This window comes from Rhinolophus sinicus, chromosome 1, assembly GCF_057876585.1.
Source record: "Rhinolophus sinicus isolate RSI-liver-muscle chromosome 1, RSI-T2T, whole genome shotgun sequence".
Taxonomy (NCBI): domain Eukaryota; kingdom Metazoa; phylum Chordata; class Mammalia; order Chiroptera; family Rhinolophidae; genus Rhinolophus; species Rhinolophus sinicus.
In genome coordinates this window covers 115127772-115145990 of record NC_142501.1, presented here as the reverse complement: position 1 = coordinate 115145990, position 18219 = coordinate 115127772, and the positions used below count along the sequence as shown (strand labels likewise).

Genomic DNA, 18219 nt, shown 5'->3' with positions numbered 1-18219 from the left:
CCTTTGAGCCTCTGGAAACATTCTCTTTATAGCAAGTAGGAATATGGTATCATCCACCAGCACCCGAAATTACAGAGCGGGTCCCCTCGAGTCCAAAGGCACTGCAGATTGCTGAACTCTATAGACCCATGGCCCACCGCAGGTGTTTCGTCACCTCCACCTCTTTTCCCGATGCACTGATGTCCTTCCCATGGATATGGAGGGTTGGGCAGAGGGAGGACTGATTGTGAAAACAGTAATGGAGTTGGGTCGGTGGTAACATGACTGTGTTGGGAGTGGATGACTGAGGCTCCACTTAGCTTATTTTCCAGGAACAGGGAAATGGACAACTCCTACTGTGGGTCATTTGAGCCCATCCTTGTTTCAGGAGTCTATGCCTTCTTAGGCTGAAGTTTTCAAGGTTGGAGATTGCCAGGAAGCTGTGAGGACAAGTGGTCTGGGAGTGGGGAGGCTAAGAACATACATATTTGTTCTTTGACTGTTGTACGTGTAACTTGCAAACATTTCACACATTTCAGGGAACTGATTGTAGTGTTTCAGGGTGAAAGGAATGAATGGCGCGATTTAATAACTGCTTTCTACGTTAAAGAAGCAAGACTGCCATTTTTCTCACACAGATTAATCTTTGAACCAGGGACAGACCATGGAGAAGGGTCAGTGTATCTTTCTAACTTGATTTAGCTCACTGCTTTTGTCCCAGTTCAGGTTCCATTTATGTCAGCTATTATTTGCGTTTTGAATTCAGCCTTCAGGACTTTTGGTGAAAACAACATACTCTCAGGTGTTGCCAACATATTGGCTGTCATTCTTTGTTATGGAAACTTAGAGTGTATCTTCATTAAATATTGCATGAGTTGGGAGTGGTGGAGGCAGAAATAGGTAGCTAAGAGCTTTTCTAGCATATCATCTAATTTTTAATTATATCAAGAGACTATATTTCAAATGCAGATAGCTGACCTTTTACTCCTTTTGTTGTTGTTGTTGCTTTTGTCAAGAAATGAATTCACTTGTTTTTGTTATCTTTACCCTAAAGTCTTTCCCGCGAAACTGGCAATAAAGATTCATGGCCTATATCAGAGGAATGGCTCTTCGATGTTAATACCAAGGTAAAAGGCTCCTGTGTGAAATTAACTGTTTTGCTCTGAATTTAGTTTTGTGTAGCAATGACTTGTAAAATTTAGTTGTGGTCTACCTATCATTGTTCTATGTTTGTCATGGAAAATTCCTCAGCATGAACCATTTTATAACATGTGACCATTTGATGCTGCATTGTTTTGTTGTTGTTTTTTTAACTTTAGTAAGTATCAAAGATGGGGGCTGAGAAAAAGAAGGGCTGGGAAATGTATAGTGATAGTAAAATTCGATAGGGAGTTTTCCCACCGTGACGGAGCTATGCAATTTGGGTAACGGTAAGGATTCTCAATGTGACGTTTACGTTATACCAGCATGACTTTTATCATACTCGTGCCTGAATGAAATCTTGAATGGATTCACGTACTCATTGTAATAGTCATGAACTCTTCCTGGTACCTTTCAGTTTTAAAACTAGATAGTATATGACATATGGTTTTATTTTATTACGCTTTGTATGTTGGTATGGTATACTTGTTAGGAGGGAGTGTTTTCTTCATTTCATTTTTTTTTCACTTACATTCCGTTGACAATCCGTATTATTTTATATTAGTTTCCGGTATACTAGGTTCATCATTTAGACTTAATAATTGTAGAATTTTTGAAAGTTTAGAATTCATGTTCTCTATCTCAAAACTCGTATAACAAAAGGATTCCACTATATTCTAAATCATTGCTTTGGGAATATATTTAAATATCTTCATCTAATTGAAGAGTACATGTTTTGCATAAAATAATAACCAATTTGAAAAACAGAGATCTTTTTTTTTTCAAGTTTTGTGTTTTAATGGCGTATTTGATTACATGGTATTTGATCCGTGGGCTCCTCGGCCCATATATGCAATAGTGACACAGATTTTCATTCAACTGATATTCTGACATACTCCATCGTCAAATCAACACTTGTTGAGTACCTATTCTGTAACAAGCACGATCTCATTTACTTCTCAGAATAGCCTTGGCAAAGAAGGGAATCCTCATCTTCAGAGATAAGGAAGTGGAGACCAAGTCAGTCTAGGTAGCATGTGTTGCAGTAGCCAGGGAGAACGTTGAGGGTTTGATCCAAAATGCACTTGGCTCCAAAGCTCATGATACTCTTGTCTGCTCCCTATAAAACGTGTCCGTGAGGTCCTATGCCCATTGTCCATGACGCATTGACCAAAGTAAAGAAAGGATCCGTGTCTGCAAAAGACAGGATGCTTTCTTTACTCTGGTCAAAAGCAGAGATTCTTAAAAATCGTGTAATAAAATATCAAGCTTCAGAAAGTTTTTAGTTTTGTTTTTTAAATGTAAAATGTTTCATTTCTGTTACAGTTGACATTCAATATGATGTCAGCCTCAGGTGTACAGCATAGTGGTTAGGCATTTATATAATGTGTAAACTGGTACTCCGATTAGTGTGGAATCCCTGACACCATACTTAGTTATTACAATGTTATTTCCTGTATTCTGTGTGCTGTCCTTGACAGCTACATGACTGTTTTATGACTGCCAATGTGTACTTCTTAATCCTTTTACCTTTTCAAGTTGCTCCCCAACACTCTTCCCTCTGGGCAATGATCAGTTAGTTCTCTGCATCTATGAGTTTGTTTCTTTTTTCTATGTTCATTTATGTTTTTATTTATTTTTACATATCACCGATAAGTGAAACCATGTGGTATTTGCGTTTCTCTGTCTAACTTATTTCACTTCGAATAATACCCTGTAGGTGCACGCACGTTGTCACAAATGGTAAGATTTTATTCTTTGTTACAGCCAAGTAGTATGTTGTTGTATATATGTAGCACTTCTTGTTTATCCAAGACGATGGATACTTCGGTTGCTTCTTTATCTGGAGTATTGTAAATAATGCGACAAGGACCATACAGATGCATACATGTTTTCAAAGGAGTGTTTTGGATTTCTGCGGAGAAAAACTCAGAAGTGGGATTGCTGTGCCACATGGTAGTTCTATTTTCAAATTCTTGAGGAACTTCCATATTGTTTTCCATTGTGGCTGGCCGGATTTGCGGTCATACCAACAGTGCACGGGGGTTCCCTTCACATCCTCACCAACACTTGTTTGTTGATTTATTGATGATGGCGATTCAGACAGTTGTGAGGTGATAGCTGATTGTGTATTTAATTTGCATTGCTCTAATGATTAGTGCACTGAGCATGGTGTCGTATGTCTCTTGGCTATCTGTGTGAGCTCTTTGGAGAAAAGTCTATTCAGGTACTCTTCTGATTTTGTAATTGCATTGTTTGTCTTTCGGTGTTACGTTTTCTGAGTTCCTTATATGTTTTGGATATCAACCCTTTCTCTGATATATGATTGGCAAATATCTTCTCCCATTCGTCCGGTCGTGTTTTCATTTTGTTGATGGTTTCTATTGCTGTGCAAAACTGTTTCAGTTTGATGTCATATATATGGGTCTTGAAGTCCTATCCATTCAGCCACGTTAGGTCCTCACTGGAGCATGTAACGTATTTGTATTTAAAGTAATTGTTATACGTATGTAATTATTGCCATTTTATTTTCCATATTTCTTCTCCTCCTCTTCGTCCTCATTCTCCTGTTTCTCCTCCTCCTCCTCTTTCTTTTCTTCCTTCTTCTCCTTCTTCTCTTTCTCTTCCTCCTCTTTCTCCTCCTCCTCCTCCTCCTCCTTCTCCTTCTTCTTCTGTGTCTTGTTCTTTTTTCAAGTTGTCGTTTCACATTTCTTGTAATATTGGTTTGTTGGTGCTGAACGCCATCATCTTTTTCTCTGGCAAGTCTTTACCTCTCCATTGATTCTAAATGAGAGCCTTGCCAGATACAGTAATAGTAATCTTGGTTGTAGATTATAGCTTTTCATCACTTTCAATATTTCTTGCCAATCTCTTCTGACCTGCAGATTTTCTCTTGAGAGATCACCTGACAATCTTATGCGATCTCCATTGTACGTGACTAACTACTTTTCTCTTGATGGTTTTAATATTCTCTCCGTGTCCTACCCCTTTGGAATTTTAATTATGATATGTTTTGGTGTGGGCCTATTTGGGTTCATTTTGTTTGGAACTTTTGTGTTTCCTACGCTTGTGTGTCTATTTCCTTCTCCAGGTTAGGAAAGGTTTCCATCATTATGTATTCTGATAGGTTTTCTTTCTTTTTTTAATTTATTGCGGTGACAATTGTCAGTAAAATTACATGGATTTCAGGAGTACAATTCCGTATTACATCATGTATAAATCCCATTGTGTGTTCACCACCCAGAGTCAGTTCTCCTTCCATCAGCATATATTTGATCCCCCTTACCCTCTCCTCCCAACCCCCACCCCCTTACCCTCTGGTAACCACTAAACTATTGTCTGTGTCTATGAGTTTTTGTTTCTCATTTGTTTTTCTTGTTCTTTTGTTGTTTTTGGTTTATATACCACATATCAGTGAAATCATATGGTTCTCTGCTTTTTCTGTCAGACTTATTCGCTTAACGTTATACTCTCAAGATCCATCCATGTTGTCACAAATGTTCCTATATCATCTTTTCTTACCGCTGAATAGTATTCCATTGTGTATATATACCACAACTTCTTTATCCATTCATCTATTGAAGGACATTTTGGTTGTTTCCATGCCTTAGCCACCGTAAACAAAGCTGCAGTGAACACTGGGGCACACGTGTCTTTATGTATAAATGTTCTCAGATTTTTGGGGTAGATACCCAGGAGAGGGATTCCTGGGTCGTACGGTAATTCTATTCATCATTTTTTGAGGAACCTCCACACTGCCTTCCATAACGGCTGCACCAGTCTGCATTCCCACCAACAGTGTATGAGGGTTCCTTTTTCTCCACAGCCTCTCCAACACTTGTTAGTGTTTGACTTGCTGATGATAGCCATTCGGACTGAAAGAAATTGAAGAAGGCACAAAGAAATGGAAAGGCATTCCGTGCTCATGGATTGGAAGAATCAACATAGTTAAAATGGCCATATTACCCAAAGCAATATACAGATTTAATGCAATCCCCATCAAAATCCCAATGGCATTTTTAAAGAAATAGAACAAAAATATCATCAGATTTGTTTGGAACCACAAAAGACCCCGAATAGCCAAAGCAGTCTTAAGAAAAAAGAACAATACTAGAGGTAAGACACGCCCTGACTTTAGCTTGTACTACAGGGCTACAATCATCAAAACAGCATGGTCTTGGCAGGAAAACAGACACAGAGACCAACGGAATAGACTTGAGAACGCAGAAATAAAACCACTTAAATGTGGACAGACAATTTTGACAAAGAAGCTAAAAACATCCAATAGAGGAAAGACAGCCTCTTCAATAAGTGGTGCTGGGAGAATTGGATAGCCACGTGCGAAAGAATGAAACTGAACTGCTATCTGTCACCATGTACCAAAATTAATTCAAAATGGATCAAAGACTTAAGCATAAGACCTGACACAATAAACTGCATAGAAAAAAACATAGGTACTAAACTTATGGACCTTGGGTTCAAAGAGCATTTTATGAATTTGACTCCAAAGGCAAGGGAAGTAAAAGCTAAAATAAACGAATGGCACTATATGAAACTTAAAAGCTTCTGCACAGCAAAAGAAACCATCGACAAAATAAAGAGGCAACCAACTGAATGGCAGAAGATTTCTGCAAACAGTGCCTCCGATAAGGGACTAATCTCCAAAATATTCAAAGAACTCATGAAACTCAACAACCACTAGGTTTTCAATTCGTGCTCTCTCTCCTTCTTCTCCTTTCGATAGCCTTACGAATGTTGTTACACTTGATATTGTCCCAGACATCCCTGAAAGTATTTTCTGTTTTATTTATTTTTTATTTATGTTCATTTTTTTTCTGTTCTGATTGGGTGTTTTCTGCTACCTTGTCTACCAAATCACTATTGGAACCTCTGCTTCACCAAATGTGCTGCTGATTCCATCTATAAATTATTCATTTAAATACTGTATTTTTCATTTCAGACTTTTTTTTTAAGGATTTCTATGTCTTTTTTATATTTGCTGTCTCTCTGTTGAAGTTTTACTTACTTTATGGATTCTTCCCCTAATTTCATCTCACATCCTTATAACTAGTGTTTTAAACTCTGTATCTGGTATGTGTCCATTTGGTTTACCTCTTTTTCTAGAGTTTTGTCCTGTTCTTTCATTAGGGAAATGTTTCTTTCTCCCTTGTTTGTTCACTGCCTCTCTGTGTGTGTTTCTATGTATTATGTAGATCTGCTAATTCTCCTCATCTTGGCAGCATTGGCTCATATAACAGGTGTCCTGTGTGTCGGGTGGTACAACCTCCCTGGTCACCGGAGCCAGGAGTTCCAGAAGCTCGTGTGGGTGGTGTGTGCCCTCCTGTTGTACTTGAGCCATATTGCTGTTGGCGCATCAGTGTGTGGAATGGACGCTCAGGACGACTGGCTGTGACTACAGTAGATGAGCTGATGTGTGTGGGCTGACGTCACAGAGTGGGATCGGCTGTAGCAGGGCTCCGGTGTCTGCTCAGTCCATGGCTTGGGCGTGCCATTTGTGGAGCTAATTGGGTGTCGTTCTGGTGTTGCTGAAGCTGATCACCAGGTGTGTTGGATTTGGGGCCTCTTGGGAGGGGCTGTGGGGCAGGCCCAGGTCAGCTGCTGCTTGTGCCCAACCCGGAGCACCCAGTGGAAGCCAGAAAGTGACCTACTTTTGGTAGCTGCCTTTGTGGGTTTGGAGGCCCCTGGGAAAGGCTATGCTGTGACGCAAGACAGGATGATACATAGGATACTAGAAAGAAACGGAGGTCCTCAATAGCATAAGTTGCGGCCTTATTGACTGTCTTAAAACAGAATTGTGATGATGCAACACCTCTGCTTACTGGGTGACTCCCCATTATGTGAGGGTAAAATTCATATGCTAGCATGACACGTGCCTTCTTTGATTTGGTTCTGAAACGGCAGCGGTATCTCCATCCCATTCTCAGTGTTCCAGGCTTACCCCATCCCTTTGCGGCCCTCACTTGCAACATGTTGTTTCATCCTCAGGCTTTTGCTCCCTCTGCCCTTCTGGATTCCCCTTCATGCCTTCCCTCAGCACCTCGTATAACTGTCGAGATGCAGCCCTATCTTTGCCGCATCTGCTGAGCTCGCCTGGTACAACTGATTGTTGTCTCTTGTATGATCTAACTGTACTTTATTCACTTCAGGTGTACAAGTAGCGAGCGGTACTTTTCTGTTCTTATTTTTTCATGTATTATAATATCTCTACTCCTACTAGAATGTAGGACAAAATGTTTCATTTGTATTTCCAGCTTCCCCTGGGTCTGTGCCTATGATTTGTTGCCTACAGTAAAGTTTTCTTGTCCCACCGATGGATGGACTGAGTGAGTGAGTGAACGAGTAAATGAATATGATGTTTTCTGAAGTTGGGTTTTTCTTTCTTTTTGTTTTCTTTACTAGAAAGAAGCAACCAAGCCGGCAATTGGAAAAAGAGAAAATCGTGTGGCTATTATTGAAAGTGCTCCACAAGACCAAACAAGCAATGATAATTTGACTTGTGTTGACAGTGCACACCAGGATAATATACGTGGTAATTTAGTGACTATCTATGAATTCTTTCTAGCTTAAGCTCTGCTATAAACAAATCTAACATGTGTCGACCCACATGTGATATTCACTTCTTTTAAGCATTCTTTCCTATCTTTTTTTGCAAAAGTATCCCCACTATTAACAACTGCTTCTTCTTGCAAACGCTTCCACCCCCTGAAATTCTTTTCTGCTATTACTTTTATGGAAATAAGCATGACTGAATGTGTATTTAAAATGCACAGTAATATACGTTCACATTAATGTACCTGTGACTCCATTTTATAGTTAAAAAGTCATCATTAGGATTAGGACAAGATGAAGATGAAGAATCACCTTGGGATTCTGAGGTACTGTCTTTCAGAATTATTATTATTATCAATGTTATTTACAAAATCACCATTCTGTGATGTTAAAACGAAAAGGGTGTGCTTTGACTTTACTTTCTCACCTCTGCATTTCCCCATACAAATCATTTTTTGATGGTTTATCCTATAATTAATAAACTAGCTATGTGGTTAATCTAATAAGACAGCGTAGTACAATTCTGCTAACTTGCAAGTTTCACTTTAGGAAGTCAGTGCAGAATAGTATAAAACACGTAGGCTTCCAAGTCTTAAGGAGTCAGTTTGGGATCTGAAGTGAAGTTTACCTAAAAGGTAAAGAATTATTCCAGCTCGACCTATACCCAAATGCATGACTCTGTGGTTTTTGTAGATGTGGAAATGTCCTAATGAGTTTCAGAAAGAAAGAGTTTGGATTGTAGGGTGTTTTTATAATTTGGAACTTGAGAAGATAATGCCTGGGACACCAAAGTATTATTATATTTGTATTGTCAAATAGATCTGCAAGGAACTTTTCTATGGTAGGAAAAGCATGGTGAATACTACTAATATGTTGGATTACACTAACAACAATTTGGCTGAGCGCTGCTTTACTATGTAACAACTGTCTCGTTCAGTTAAAACAGCAGGCATTGAGTCACTTGATGGCAACTGTACTTGCAGTAATGGAAGTACAGTGTAATGATGAGCCAATGTGAGGTGACAGCTGTGGAAAGAGACAGGAGGAGTGTGATCTTCTGATATAGGCAACTGCTGCCTCCTGGCACAGACACTGCGTTTGACGATAAGAACGCAGTAGAATCCTGCATGGGTCACTTGCTAGCTGTGGGGTCTTGGGGCAACTCCTTCTTAACCTGTCGGATGTCAGTGCCCTCATTTGTCATAATGGTACTAATGACTACCTTTGAGGTATGTGGAATGCACAAATGTGGTAACAAATGTGAAAACACTTCGAAAACTGTAAAGGGTGCTATAGAATGTAAAACACAATGATCACAGTGAGATGCAGCGACTTATTAAATATCGGGGACACTTTTTGTAAACCTGTAGGACAATCAAATGGCAGTAGTGTCAAGAACAGAGTGGAGAAGTTAGAAGGGGCACGTGGATTTCTCACCTGGGGGATGTTAAGTTTCAGAGACTGTGATTGGCAATACCCTGTAGATGTGTAGTGTTTTGGTACTTGAGGCTTTGTTGGTGCGAGCTGAATGTTTTCACCTTGAGTAAATTTCTAGTTGGATACCAGCTGTGTGCTGGGCAGTTAGACACTGACTGGAGAAGTTCAGGGGACAGCTGTAGCTGTACAAGCAGAAAAACAAGTGAACGACAGTCCATTATAAGTCACTATATCTGCGTCATTTAAGCAGAATGGAGAATGCTGGGTTAAAGAATATTGTCGGGGGTCGGGCATGGTTGTAGTTGGAATAGGAGTGGGAGTGGAATATCAGTGGTCAGGAAAGATCTTTGTGAGTGTGACAAAAACTGCCAAGTGAAGCATGAGAAGGAGCCAGTCGTGTGAAGATCTAGAAGCAAAACCTGCTGGACAGAGACTGCAATGGATCGCATCTGTCCATCATTGTATTCTAACGTCTTGGAATGGCCAGGAAGAGGAAGTGGGGTAACCATCATCAACCCATTTTTATACTTGTTGTTCTGTGTGGGAAAGAAGTAAAATGTGCATGGTAAGTGTCTGGTACATTTTAGATGATTATAATAAGTAAATGTTCTTATTTTTCCCTGATTACAAATTATTATACTTTTTTGAAAAGTTGCATAACTATATATACCATTTTTCCTATTATTTATTGACACATAATATAATGAAAAGTTTTTCTTATCTCTTTGCCACTTGGGTCAATGATTTTTTCTATCAAAATTTTTGTCAAATAACAGTTCGGTTTCTCCTAGCTCTTGTGGACCTAGATGAAGTAGGTTCTAAAATGTTCTGTTTAGACTCAGCTGGACATACACCAAGGTTTCTTACCATGTCAAGCAAGTATCTTGTTTTAGCACTAAAAAACAAAGCTGTGATTAGAAATATGTAACGGTTATATCAAGTGCACTTATCAAAGTATTAGGTTGTTGCGAAAGTAATTGGGGTTTCAAAGGTAAAGAACAAATTGCAAAATTGCAATTACATTTGCACCAACCTAATATTTCCTTAGATACATATTTTTCAAAAAATGCTTTTCTTGGAGGTAAGAACTTTAACATTTTCATCCTGAATTATTAACTAGAGATGGTATGAAGTGTCCATGAGTTACTAATCATCTTGTTTCCTAACCCCTTCAGACCAGCATTGAAGTGGAAGATCCTGTTCCTGAGGAAGCTGTAGGAAAGTACGGTGCGCAACCCTGCAGACCAGGTGCACTTTGTAACACCAATTTAATTTTGGGAAGCAGTACGCGCGGACATTTGGCATGCGTGCAATCTTCTCTTCCTCATTCCTTTTTTTTGTTACAAATTTAATTGAAGGATTTGACATAAGTAAAGTGATGTCATTGTTGCTATCGAAGTTTGAGAGAAAAGACATCGACAGGACTAAGAAAATGAGATTTTAAAAGTGTGACTTCACTAAAATGTTTCTCCTCTTGTTTCGATACCCCAAAAAGTCCCAGTTTGGAACCCCTGTGCTTATTAGGGGTTCTCAGGGGTTAATTATCACACTGGAAGATATTTCCAGGGTTTCCAAATGGTTATTTGAATTTTGACGTTTGCCCAGAGTAAGCCTCAGTCGCTACCATGTCAATTGCGTTTTAACTTTACTTCCTCTTAGTGTTGTAACACTGATGCTCTTAAGCCAACCAGATGTTCTGATGAGCAGACACTGGCTGTGCGTGTACATGAACTTATGGAGTCTTTGATTATTAAAAATGAGAGAAGTAATTAATAGTAATGAATATCTGGTAGACACAGTCTTTGAAAACAGTATTTCTGAATCTTTTGTGCCCCGGGATTCTTTTATGCTATTAAAACTTATTGAGAATTCCAAAGTATTTTCTTTTGTCGGTGGTCTCCATTGATAGTTACAATATTAGACTTTAAACCTGAAAATTTTAAAATACGAGCACACACAGGCATGCATTCCTTGAGCCATTAGAGCTACGAGCCAGTCACCATCAGACCTATGATGTTACCATCAGAGCTGTGATATCACGGCTGTGGAGAACTCTACTGTACACTTAGAAGAGAATGAGAGTGAAAATGGCCAATGACAGTCAGTGTTTCTGTGAAAATAGTTTTGACCTTTTCGGGCCCCTCGACTGACTGATCTTGGGACTTTAGGGATTCTCACAGGACATTGGAAACTACTGTTTTAAATGACATACGGGCTCCCTGGTTGTGAAGTGATAAAATAGTTTTAAAGCTTCTCTTCTACAGTTGTGGTTTTCTTTCACTTGTCTTTAAGATTTAAGGTGAGAATTTTGTTTAAAAAGCAAAAGGAAAATAAGTTTGCTATATATTCATTTTCTGTCTCATAGTTCACTGTACTCCTTGGAGCTAGTGTGGACCTAGTTTGATCGTATTTTTCCTTGGAAACAACAAAGTCACCCAAGTCTGTCATTTGTCATATGAATTTCTGTTTATGGAAGGGTTAAAAAATGAATTCTGAAGATCTTGAAGCATTTAGAAAAGACTATTTTCTTATAATAAGTAGTTTCTAATTTGTAATAGTACCATGCTTTAAAAGCTTTTTTTCTAATCCCATGTTTGTCACACATATTTGAACTTAAGATAAGTGGTTAGACATGACTTTTGAGAACGACAAAAAAATTCACATCCGGCACCATGTTAACTATTAAGGAAAGCTTTAATTGGAAACACATTACATAATAGAAATTGCTGAGTGACAATAATGAATTAAACTTACCTATGAGAATGGCAATATAGGACACTTAAAATAAAATGTGCTCGGAAGGAGTAGTGTGTTCGGGGAAAAGGAGGACGTGGGACCGCTTCTCTGAAAAAGGAAGTTTTTCAAGATGGTCAACTTTGTGTTATTTTTACCTCCTAATAAATGAAAACTTTATTTTCAGCTTCTTCCAAATGGAATGCTACTTCTTTGACTTTCGATCATGGAACTTCTCAAAGATCCGGGGATTGGAAAGTTGGTGATAAAAGGCCGTTTGCATCACACTCAATGAGCAAACCTCTGTCAGCATCCACAGAGTTTGGACAGATGACCGTAATAGACAAACGAAAGAGTCAGATTGTAGGTGTGTTTCTGTTAGGTAATCATAGGCTCCATGACTTGTGTGAATCACCGCTGCCAGAAAACAGAGAAAGCAAAGAAGGAAATAAAGATACAGAAAGTGTTCAACCCCAGCCCACCTCTATGTAGCCCCATCATAGTTCTGACTTTCCAACAGTCATTTTGTGGCAAAATCTACTTGACGTTTACTCTGTTTATGCAACTTACAACCAAACAGAGTGACTTTTAGCAAGACATTGGCATTCTTCCTGAAGCACAGTAACATACGGAAATAAGAAAGAGAATGAGGTGAAAGGGTGATTTCCTTTAGACTAGTATTTAGCGTACACTGGGGAGTGGGCAGCAGGATTATATGTACCACATTGGGACCAGATGGGAAAACTTCAGAAAGATCTAAAGGTTGCCTAGTGAAACAAAACAGTTTTTTAGCTTTAGTTTTATAGCTCGGCATTCACAAGTATTGGTTATAACTTTATGCGATGTAACTGAAAAAGCACCTTTGAAACCAACAACCAAATATTTCTTGGATTTTCTATGGCATTATATAGTTTAGAATTGACTTTTGCAGCAGTATTGGGATTCATTGAGAATTTAGTGCATAGCACTTCCTTCTCAGCTGTGTCCGCAGTCTGTCTCCTCTTCTCTCCCTTCTTCCTTAAACCCCAGTGCTGAATCCTCAATGGTGAAAAGAAATTTTCAGAATAGTAGAGGAAAACATTTCAGATATAAGGAAGGGTGTACACAGATACATGCATCAGAAGTAACAGTCATTGTGGAAACAATGAATGACGTTGCAGTTGAATCTTAGGGTGTTGTTCAAAAGGTACAATTACGAGGTAGAGAACAGAGTATATAGTGCGATTCGATATGTTTGTCCTGTATTTCTAAATTGCGTTTTGTTTCTGATTGTTTTTCCATCGATGTTCAATGAATGAATTGGTGGATTCATTTTTGACACGTTTGTATGCCTTTTACTTTGTGCCATATTACCCAAATGGTTTGTTGAAGTGTGAGCTAATTAGAAGTATTTCTTAAGTAAAGTAAAGTATTCAGGAAAAGATTACGCTTAATTTGAACTCTCAATTGATAAGATGTTATTTTCTGTATCTATAAAGATGATAGCTTTTATCTGACTGTTCTAAGTAGTTCGTTTTAACTCATATGTAGACTTGTCAGCAGGACAACACCTAGGAATGACATCGGAGGAAGGGCAAGCGAGGCTTGATGGAAATGAAAAGAACTACACACGTGTATGTAAAATTTAAGCTTAAATTTCTAGTATAATATGGTTTTCTGTGCTTTAATAATATAATAGGTCCAATTGAAATTACCTTTCAAGCTAGCCTTTTAGAGTCACACGGTCATAATTGAATGATATGTATAACATTTGAACTAGTTAGAAAACTTAAAATATTGTTAGCATCTATACATATTCACAGCTCAACTTTATCCTTGAATTGAGGCAAAAAATAATAATAATAAAGTCCTGAATATTGTTTGCTCCTTTAATTTTTATAACTCCCTTACATAACAAAGAAAGTAACATCAAATATTGAATCACGTGATGAGACAGTTGAAATTATGAACCATGTGAAAATGATGGCCACTGATTCGGGCTCACGTGAAAGGAGTCAGTGGTTCAAAATGTGCAGTTCCCTATGGCTTGTCACTAAGGTCAAGGTTAGAGATGGATTCTTCCTTGTGACCTCTGTGTAATGGACGTCTGAGTCTACATTCAGAGAGAGAATGGGGTCATGCAATCAACTCAACTGACTTTTAAGAGAATCACGCTTTCCAGGATGGGACCTTTGGTTATTAGGGCACAAACAATAACTTTCTAATTCCTTTCATTTCAGTGTAGGAAATCAGTAAATGTGACTTAATTTTTGATCTGCTCTTATTAGTGGGTGTTGAATAAGTTAGAATTGGATGCAACAGATAACTATGTCAATGTATAACACTATCATAGTGTATAATTTGTATTAATATGTAGGAATTTACTTCTCTTACTGATTGATGTTAATGATGTGGGCTCCTAATTAAAGTTTGCCTATTCTCCCGTTATTAATCTTTAAAAGATATTCTTAAATTCACTATAGGGGCTCACTATTTAAGATGTGGTGTGGTGAACTATTTTAAGTGAGGAAGCCTCTGTGCCATTAAAAATCATTTACTATTTCATTTTTGGGGTGGGTTTAACATATAAGCGATTGTTTAGTGCAAACGGTGACAAAATTAGTTTTGCGGGTTCATGTTTTTCTTCTAATTTAGACTAAGGCAACTTATTTTTCACTCTCTACTTACAGTCCAATAATTTAGGAATAAGTAAACGTAGATTAAGATTTTTAACAGTTAAATTTTAGTTACATTCTAATTTTTCTTTGTTCCTATTCGATTCTCTAGGTTGTACAAAAGGAAAACGACACGCAGAGGCCACTTTCTCAAGAACAGGACAACAGAATATTAGAAGATGCAATTCTGACCAATTGCCTTCAACAACAAAAGGAGACAAAAATAAATCTTAAGAAAATGAATTCTGAGGTATTTTGTTTAGTTATTTTCAAATATGTGTGTGCGTATTTGTGTATGGACATATTTTGAAAACCAATGTTGTACCTATGGGAATTCTGGAGGATGTTAAAGGTGTGTGTGTGTGTGTGTGTGTGTATTTTAGGGGAAGTGAGATTTTCCGTCCATTGCAATAAATGATATTCTTGACTGAAATCCATTTATGTCCAACAATCAAGTAGTGACGTTCCCAATGTCTCATCTATAGGGGAGGCTTTCAATACTTTTTACATGGATCAATGAGCTTTTTACAATCTCAACTCTACTGCTACTGATAACAGAAGTTGCAGTTTGAGGCAGGGATTTCATCCCCTTGCTGTGTTAGCAGAGAGGTTAGTTTTCACTTCCACTGATTGTAAGGAGTAGAAGCATAGCCAGGTCAGAGACCGTCTTTTAGATCTCCTTGTCCTGCTTTTGAGAAAAGTAACAATTTGCTCCCAGTAGAGTCCTACTTCAGTACTAGGAACTTTTGAAGATATTGGATGCCGTGATACATACTTAGTGATAATTTAGTGGTGAGTATTTTATTCAAAGAAGTCAGTGTATTTTCCCCTATTTCACATTTATTTCTCCTTTCAACATCATGAAAGGGAAACAACACTTATTGCAGCAGCAAATAATCTCACTATTTTCTAAGAAGAGCTCTATAATTTTTAGCTTATTTTCCCTGAGTATTTTGAAATCTAAGGCGTCTTTTGAATTTATATGTTTACACTAGAAGAGCAGCAAGCATACTATTGTAGAGTCCAAAGTCCTGGGGAAAATCCTGACCTTGCTCCTCTTTTTAATCATTCTGTTCGAGATTGTGATAACGAAATGAGTTCATTGATGTATAAAGAAGTGCTTAGCGCAATGCCTAGATTTATCAGTGATTAGTAGATTTAATCTCATAGGTGACTCTGAAAATATTAGAAAAGTAAAATATATTTTGAGTATTCTTGGAAAAAGAATTCTAGGAAATGTAATCAGTCCAAATATATGCAGAGTGAATACTCTTACTGTGGGATAGGTGTATATTCAGACGGTAACCTCTATTTTAAAATGTAGTCAAACTTCTTACTCTTTTATTTCATGCCTTCTGGGTTTGCTGCCTTTCCAGTTCTGAGACTCTTAAAATTCTCTTATGATTTTAAAGTTCTCTTTTTTACTTTCATGGATTCAGCATCTTACATTAAATTTTTTTTAACTCTGGGGAATTTATGCTTGTATAAAGTTGGAGGTTTGCATTCAATGTTGTATTTTTCCAATGGGATATCCACTTACTACAACCTTTTCATTATATAAACATTTAGGTTCTTCTTTAATTTCAAACGATATCATGATATGCCATTTCATTGAGTGCTAGCTACAAGTCTCCTTTGTTTTACTTAGGTTTCTGAGAGTTGCGAAAAAGAAAAAGACCTGTTGCGTGAAAATCAGATGTTACGGGATGAAATCGCCATACTAAGACTGCAACTGGACACACTGAAACCTCAGAATCAGGAAATGGAAAAAAAATACTTTGAGGACACTGCAAATGTAAAACAAAAGGATGACCGTCTTCAAAAGACGATAAAACTGAATGACAAAACACTAACAAAAACAATATTTGAATATAACAGACAGCTTAATGTTCCAACAGCCGAGAATACAATGCTGAACTCTCAACTGGAGAATGAAAGTCGAAGCAAAGAAAGATTGAAAATAGAAGCGGAATCCAACCTTTATATGCTGGCTAGTGCTTCTCTCCATCATTATGAGCTTTGTAAGCAATTAATAAGACACCTACGAAATGCTTTCCAGGGATTAAGAGATGAATGCTTGCATTTCATGGACAAAATCAGGTTTGCTAGGTGTAACCTAAAAGAAAACACTGAGATTCTTTTTCAGCAACTTTCTAAAGCTCAAAGTAAATCCAATAGCTTAGACACTGAGCTCCCTCACACTAGATATGCTGTGAGAGACAGGACATTGGTTTTTGAACCTGTACTGAAAGACCCAAACCAAACTCAGTGTCAAGAGGAAAAAATTGAACACGTGCATCAAAGGAAACAAGGAAAAGTGAGCACATATACTGGAGAGCCGGACTCCCCAAAGGAGAAAGGTTCTGACCTGCAAAGTGGAAAGATGCTTCTTCCACGGCAACTGGGTGATGCGTTCAACAAAAGTGACAATAAGGAAAACTCAGGAATGAATATTCAAGAGCAGCTTCAGCAGCTCAAAAAAGCGCTTCAAGCTGTATTTGAAAAACAAGATCGTATGTTGAAAGAGGAACATCAGGATTTTGTCAACAAATTGAATCACTTGAATGGAAGAATGTGCCAGTATGAAAAGGATAAATCAGAAAAAGAAGTAAGTATCCAGAAAGATAGTTTTCAAATTTCCTGGAAGAAAATTCAGTGTTCAAATATTTGATGATGGCTAAATGTTGCAAACTAGCTGAATATTAAACATACATAGATTACAAATGTATTTGCTCTAACAGCTTAAAAGCATACATTGTATCCAGCCAATAAAACTTAGACCTGTGAGGTGCTTTCCTGTGAGTAAAGGCATTGTGTTGACTATGAAATTTTAAGGTATAAATTATTAATAGATACACATTGATATGAATGATTTAGTCTTAGACCGCTTCACTAATAATTTTCATCTTTGTGTTACCACATTGCAGTACCATTATGAAGCAGATAAATGGAAATGCTCCTATGCAAACAGAGTTTTTAGAGATAAGGGTTCAATTAAGTGGATTACCTAGACAGTTAATTCTAGATTTCCCCCATGAACTGAAGTGTAGATGCTGTCCCTTTCCCTCAGTAGTTTCTTCCACATTTCAGTTGGTATAATTTTGTTTTTATTCATGTCAATTTGATATAAATTGGAACTATTTCAGTCTCAAATAATGTATTCTTATGAACTGTGACCTCTTTAAAGGCAGCTAATTTTTCATTAAATCATAATTTGGGACAAATGTGAGGAGTTCTATCAAAACTCTACTTGATTTAATCTTCCCACTGCTATGAATAATAGTCTCTGAATATTTTTACAAATTCATATTTCTCATCGCAAGGCCCATTTACTATCATTTGGACAGAAGTTTGTCCATTTCAAAGAGAATTGCAGCGGTCTCTGATTTATTAATTTGGCATTGGGTCTCCATTTTCAGACGAGTGAGGGGTGGCAGGATTCATGTGTAGCAGGAAGGGAGGTCCAGGCCGTGTTACCTGGGGCCCTGAAGACCAGTGGAATGAGTCGCTTTTCTTCTAAGATACAGGAATCTGTTGGAAGGTTGTGAGCAGTGGACTGCATACGTGAGGACCTGTGAAGTCAATTTAAACCTGTGATAAAAAAGGGGGAAAACATTCCACAATGTAGAATTGACTACCACTAGTCCCACCGACATACCTAGCTCCCCTTGAGATGTCAGGAGATTGTTAAGCTTTGCAGCTTCAT

General features: G+C 37.9%; 1 protein-coding gene across 1 annotated transcript in view; it reads left to right on the top strand.

The window, feature by feature from the left end:
• The first annotated feature begins 8360 nt into the window (after positions 1-8360).
• LOC148759234 (ankyrin repeat domain-containing protein 26-like) overlaps positions 8361-18219 on the top strand; it is a 35741-nt gene continuing 25882 nt past the window's right edge. The window contains exons 1-5 of the mRNA XM_088788905.1: positions 8361-10374; positions 12047-12226; positions 13402-13472; positions 14626-14763; positions 16162-17121. Of these exons, the coding sequence (XP_088645031.1) occupies positions 12151-12226; positions 13402-13472; positions 14626-14763; positions 16162-17121 (1245 nt within the window). The 5' untranslated portion in view covers positions 8361-10374; positions 12047-12150. The remainder of the gene's footprint in view (positions 10375-12046; positions 12227-13401; positions 13473-14625; positions 14764-16161; positions 17122-18219) is intronic.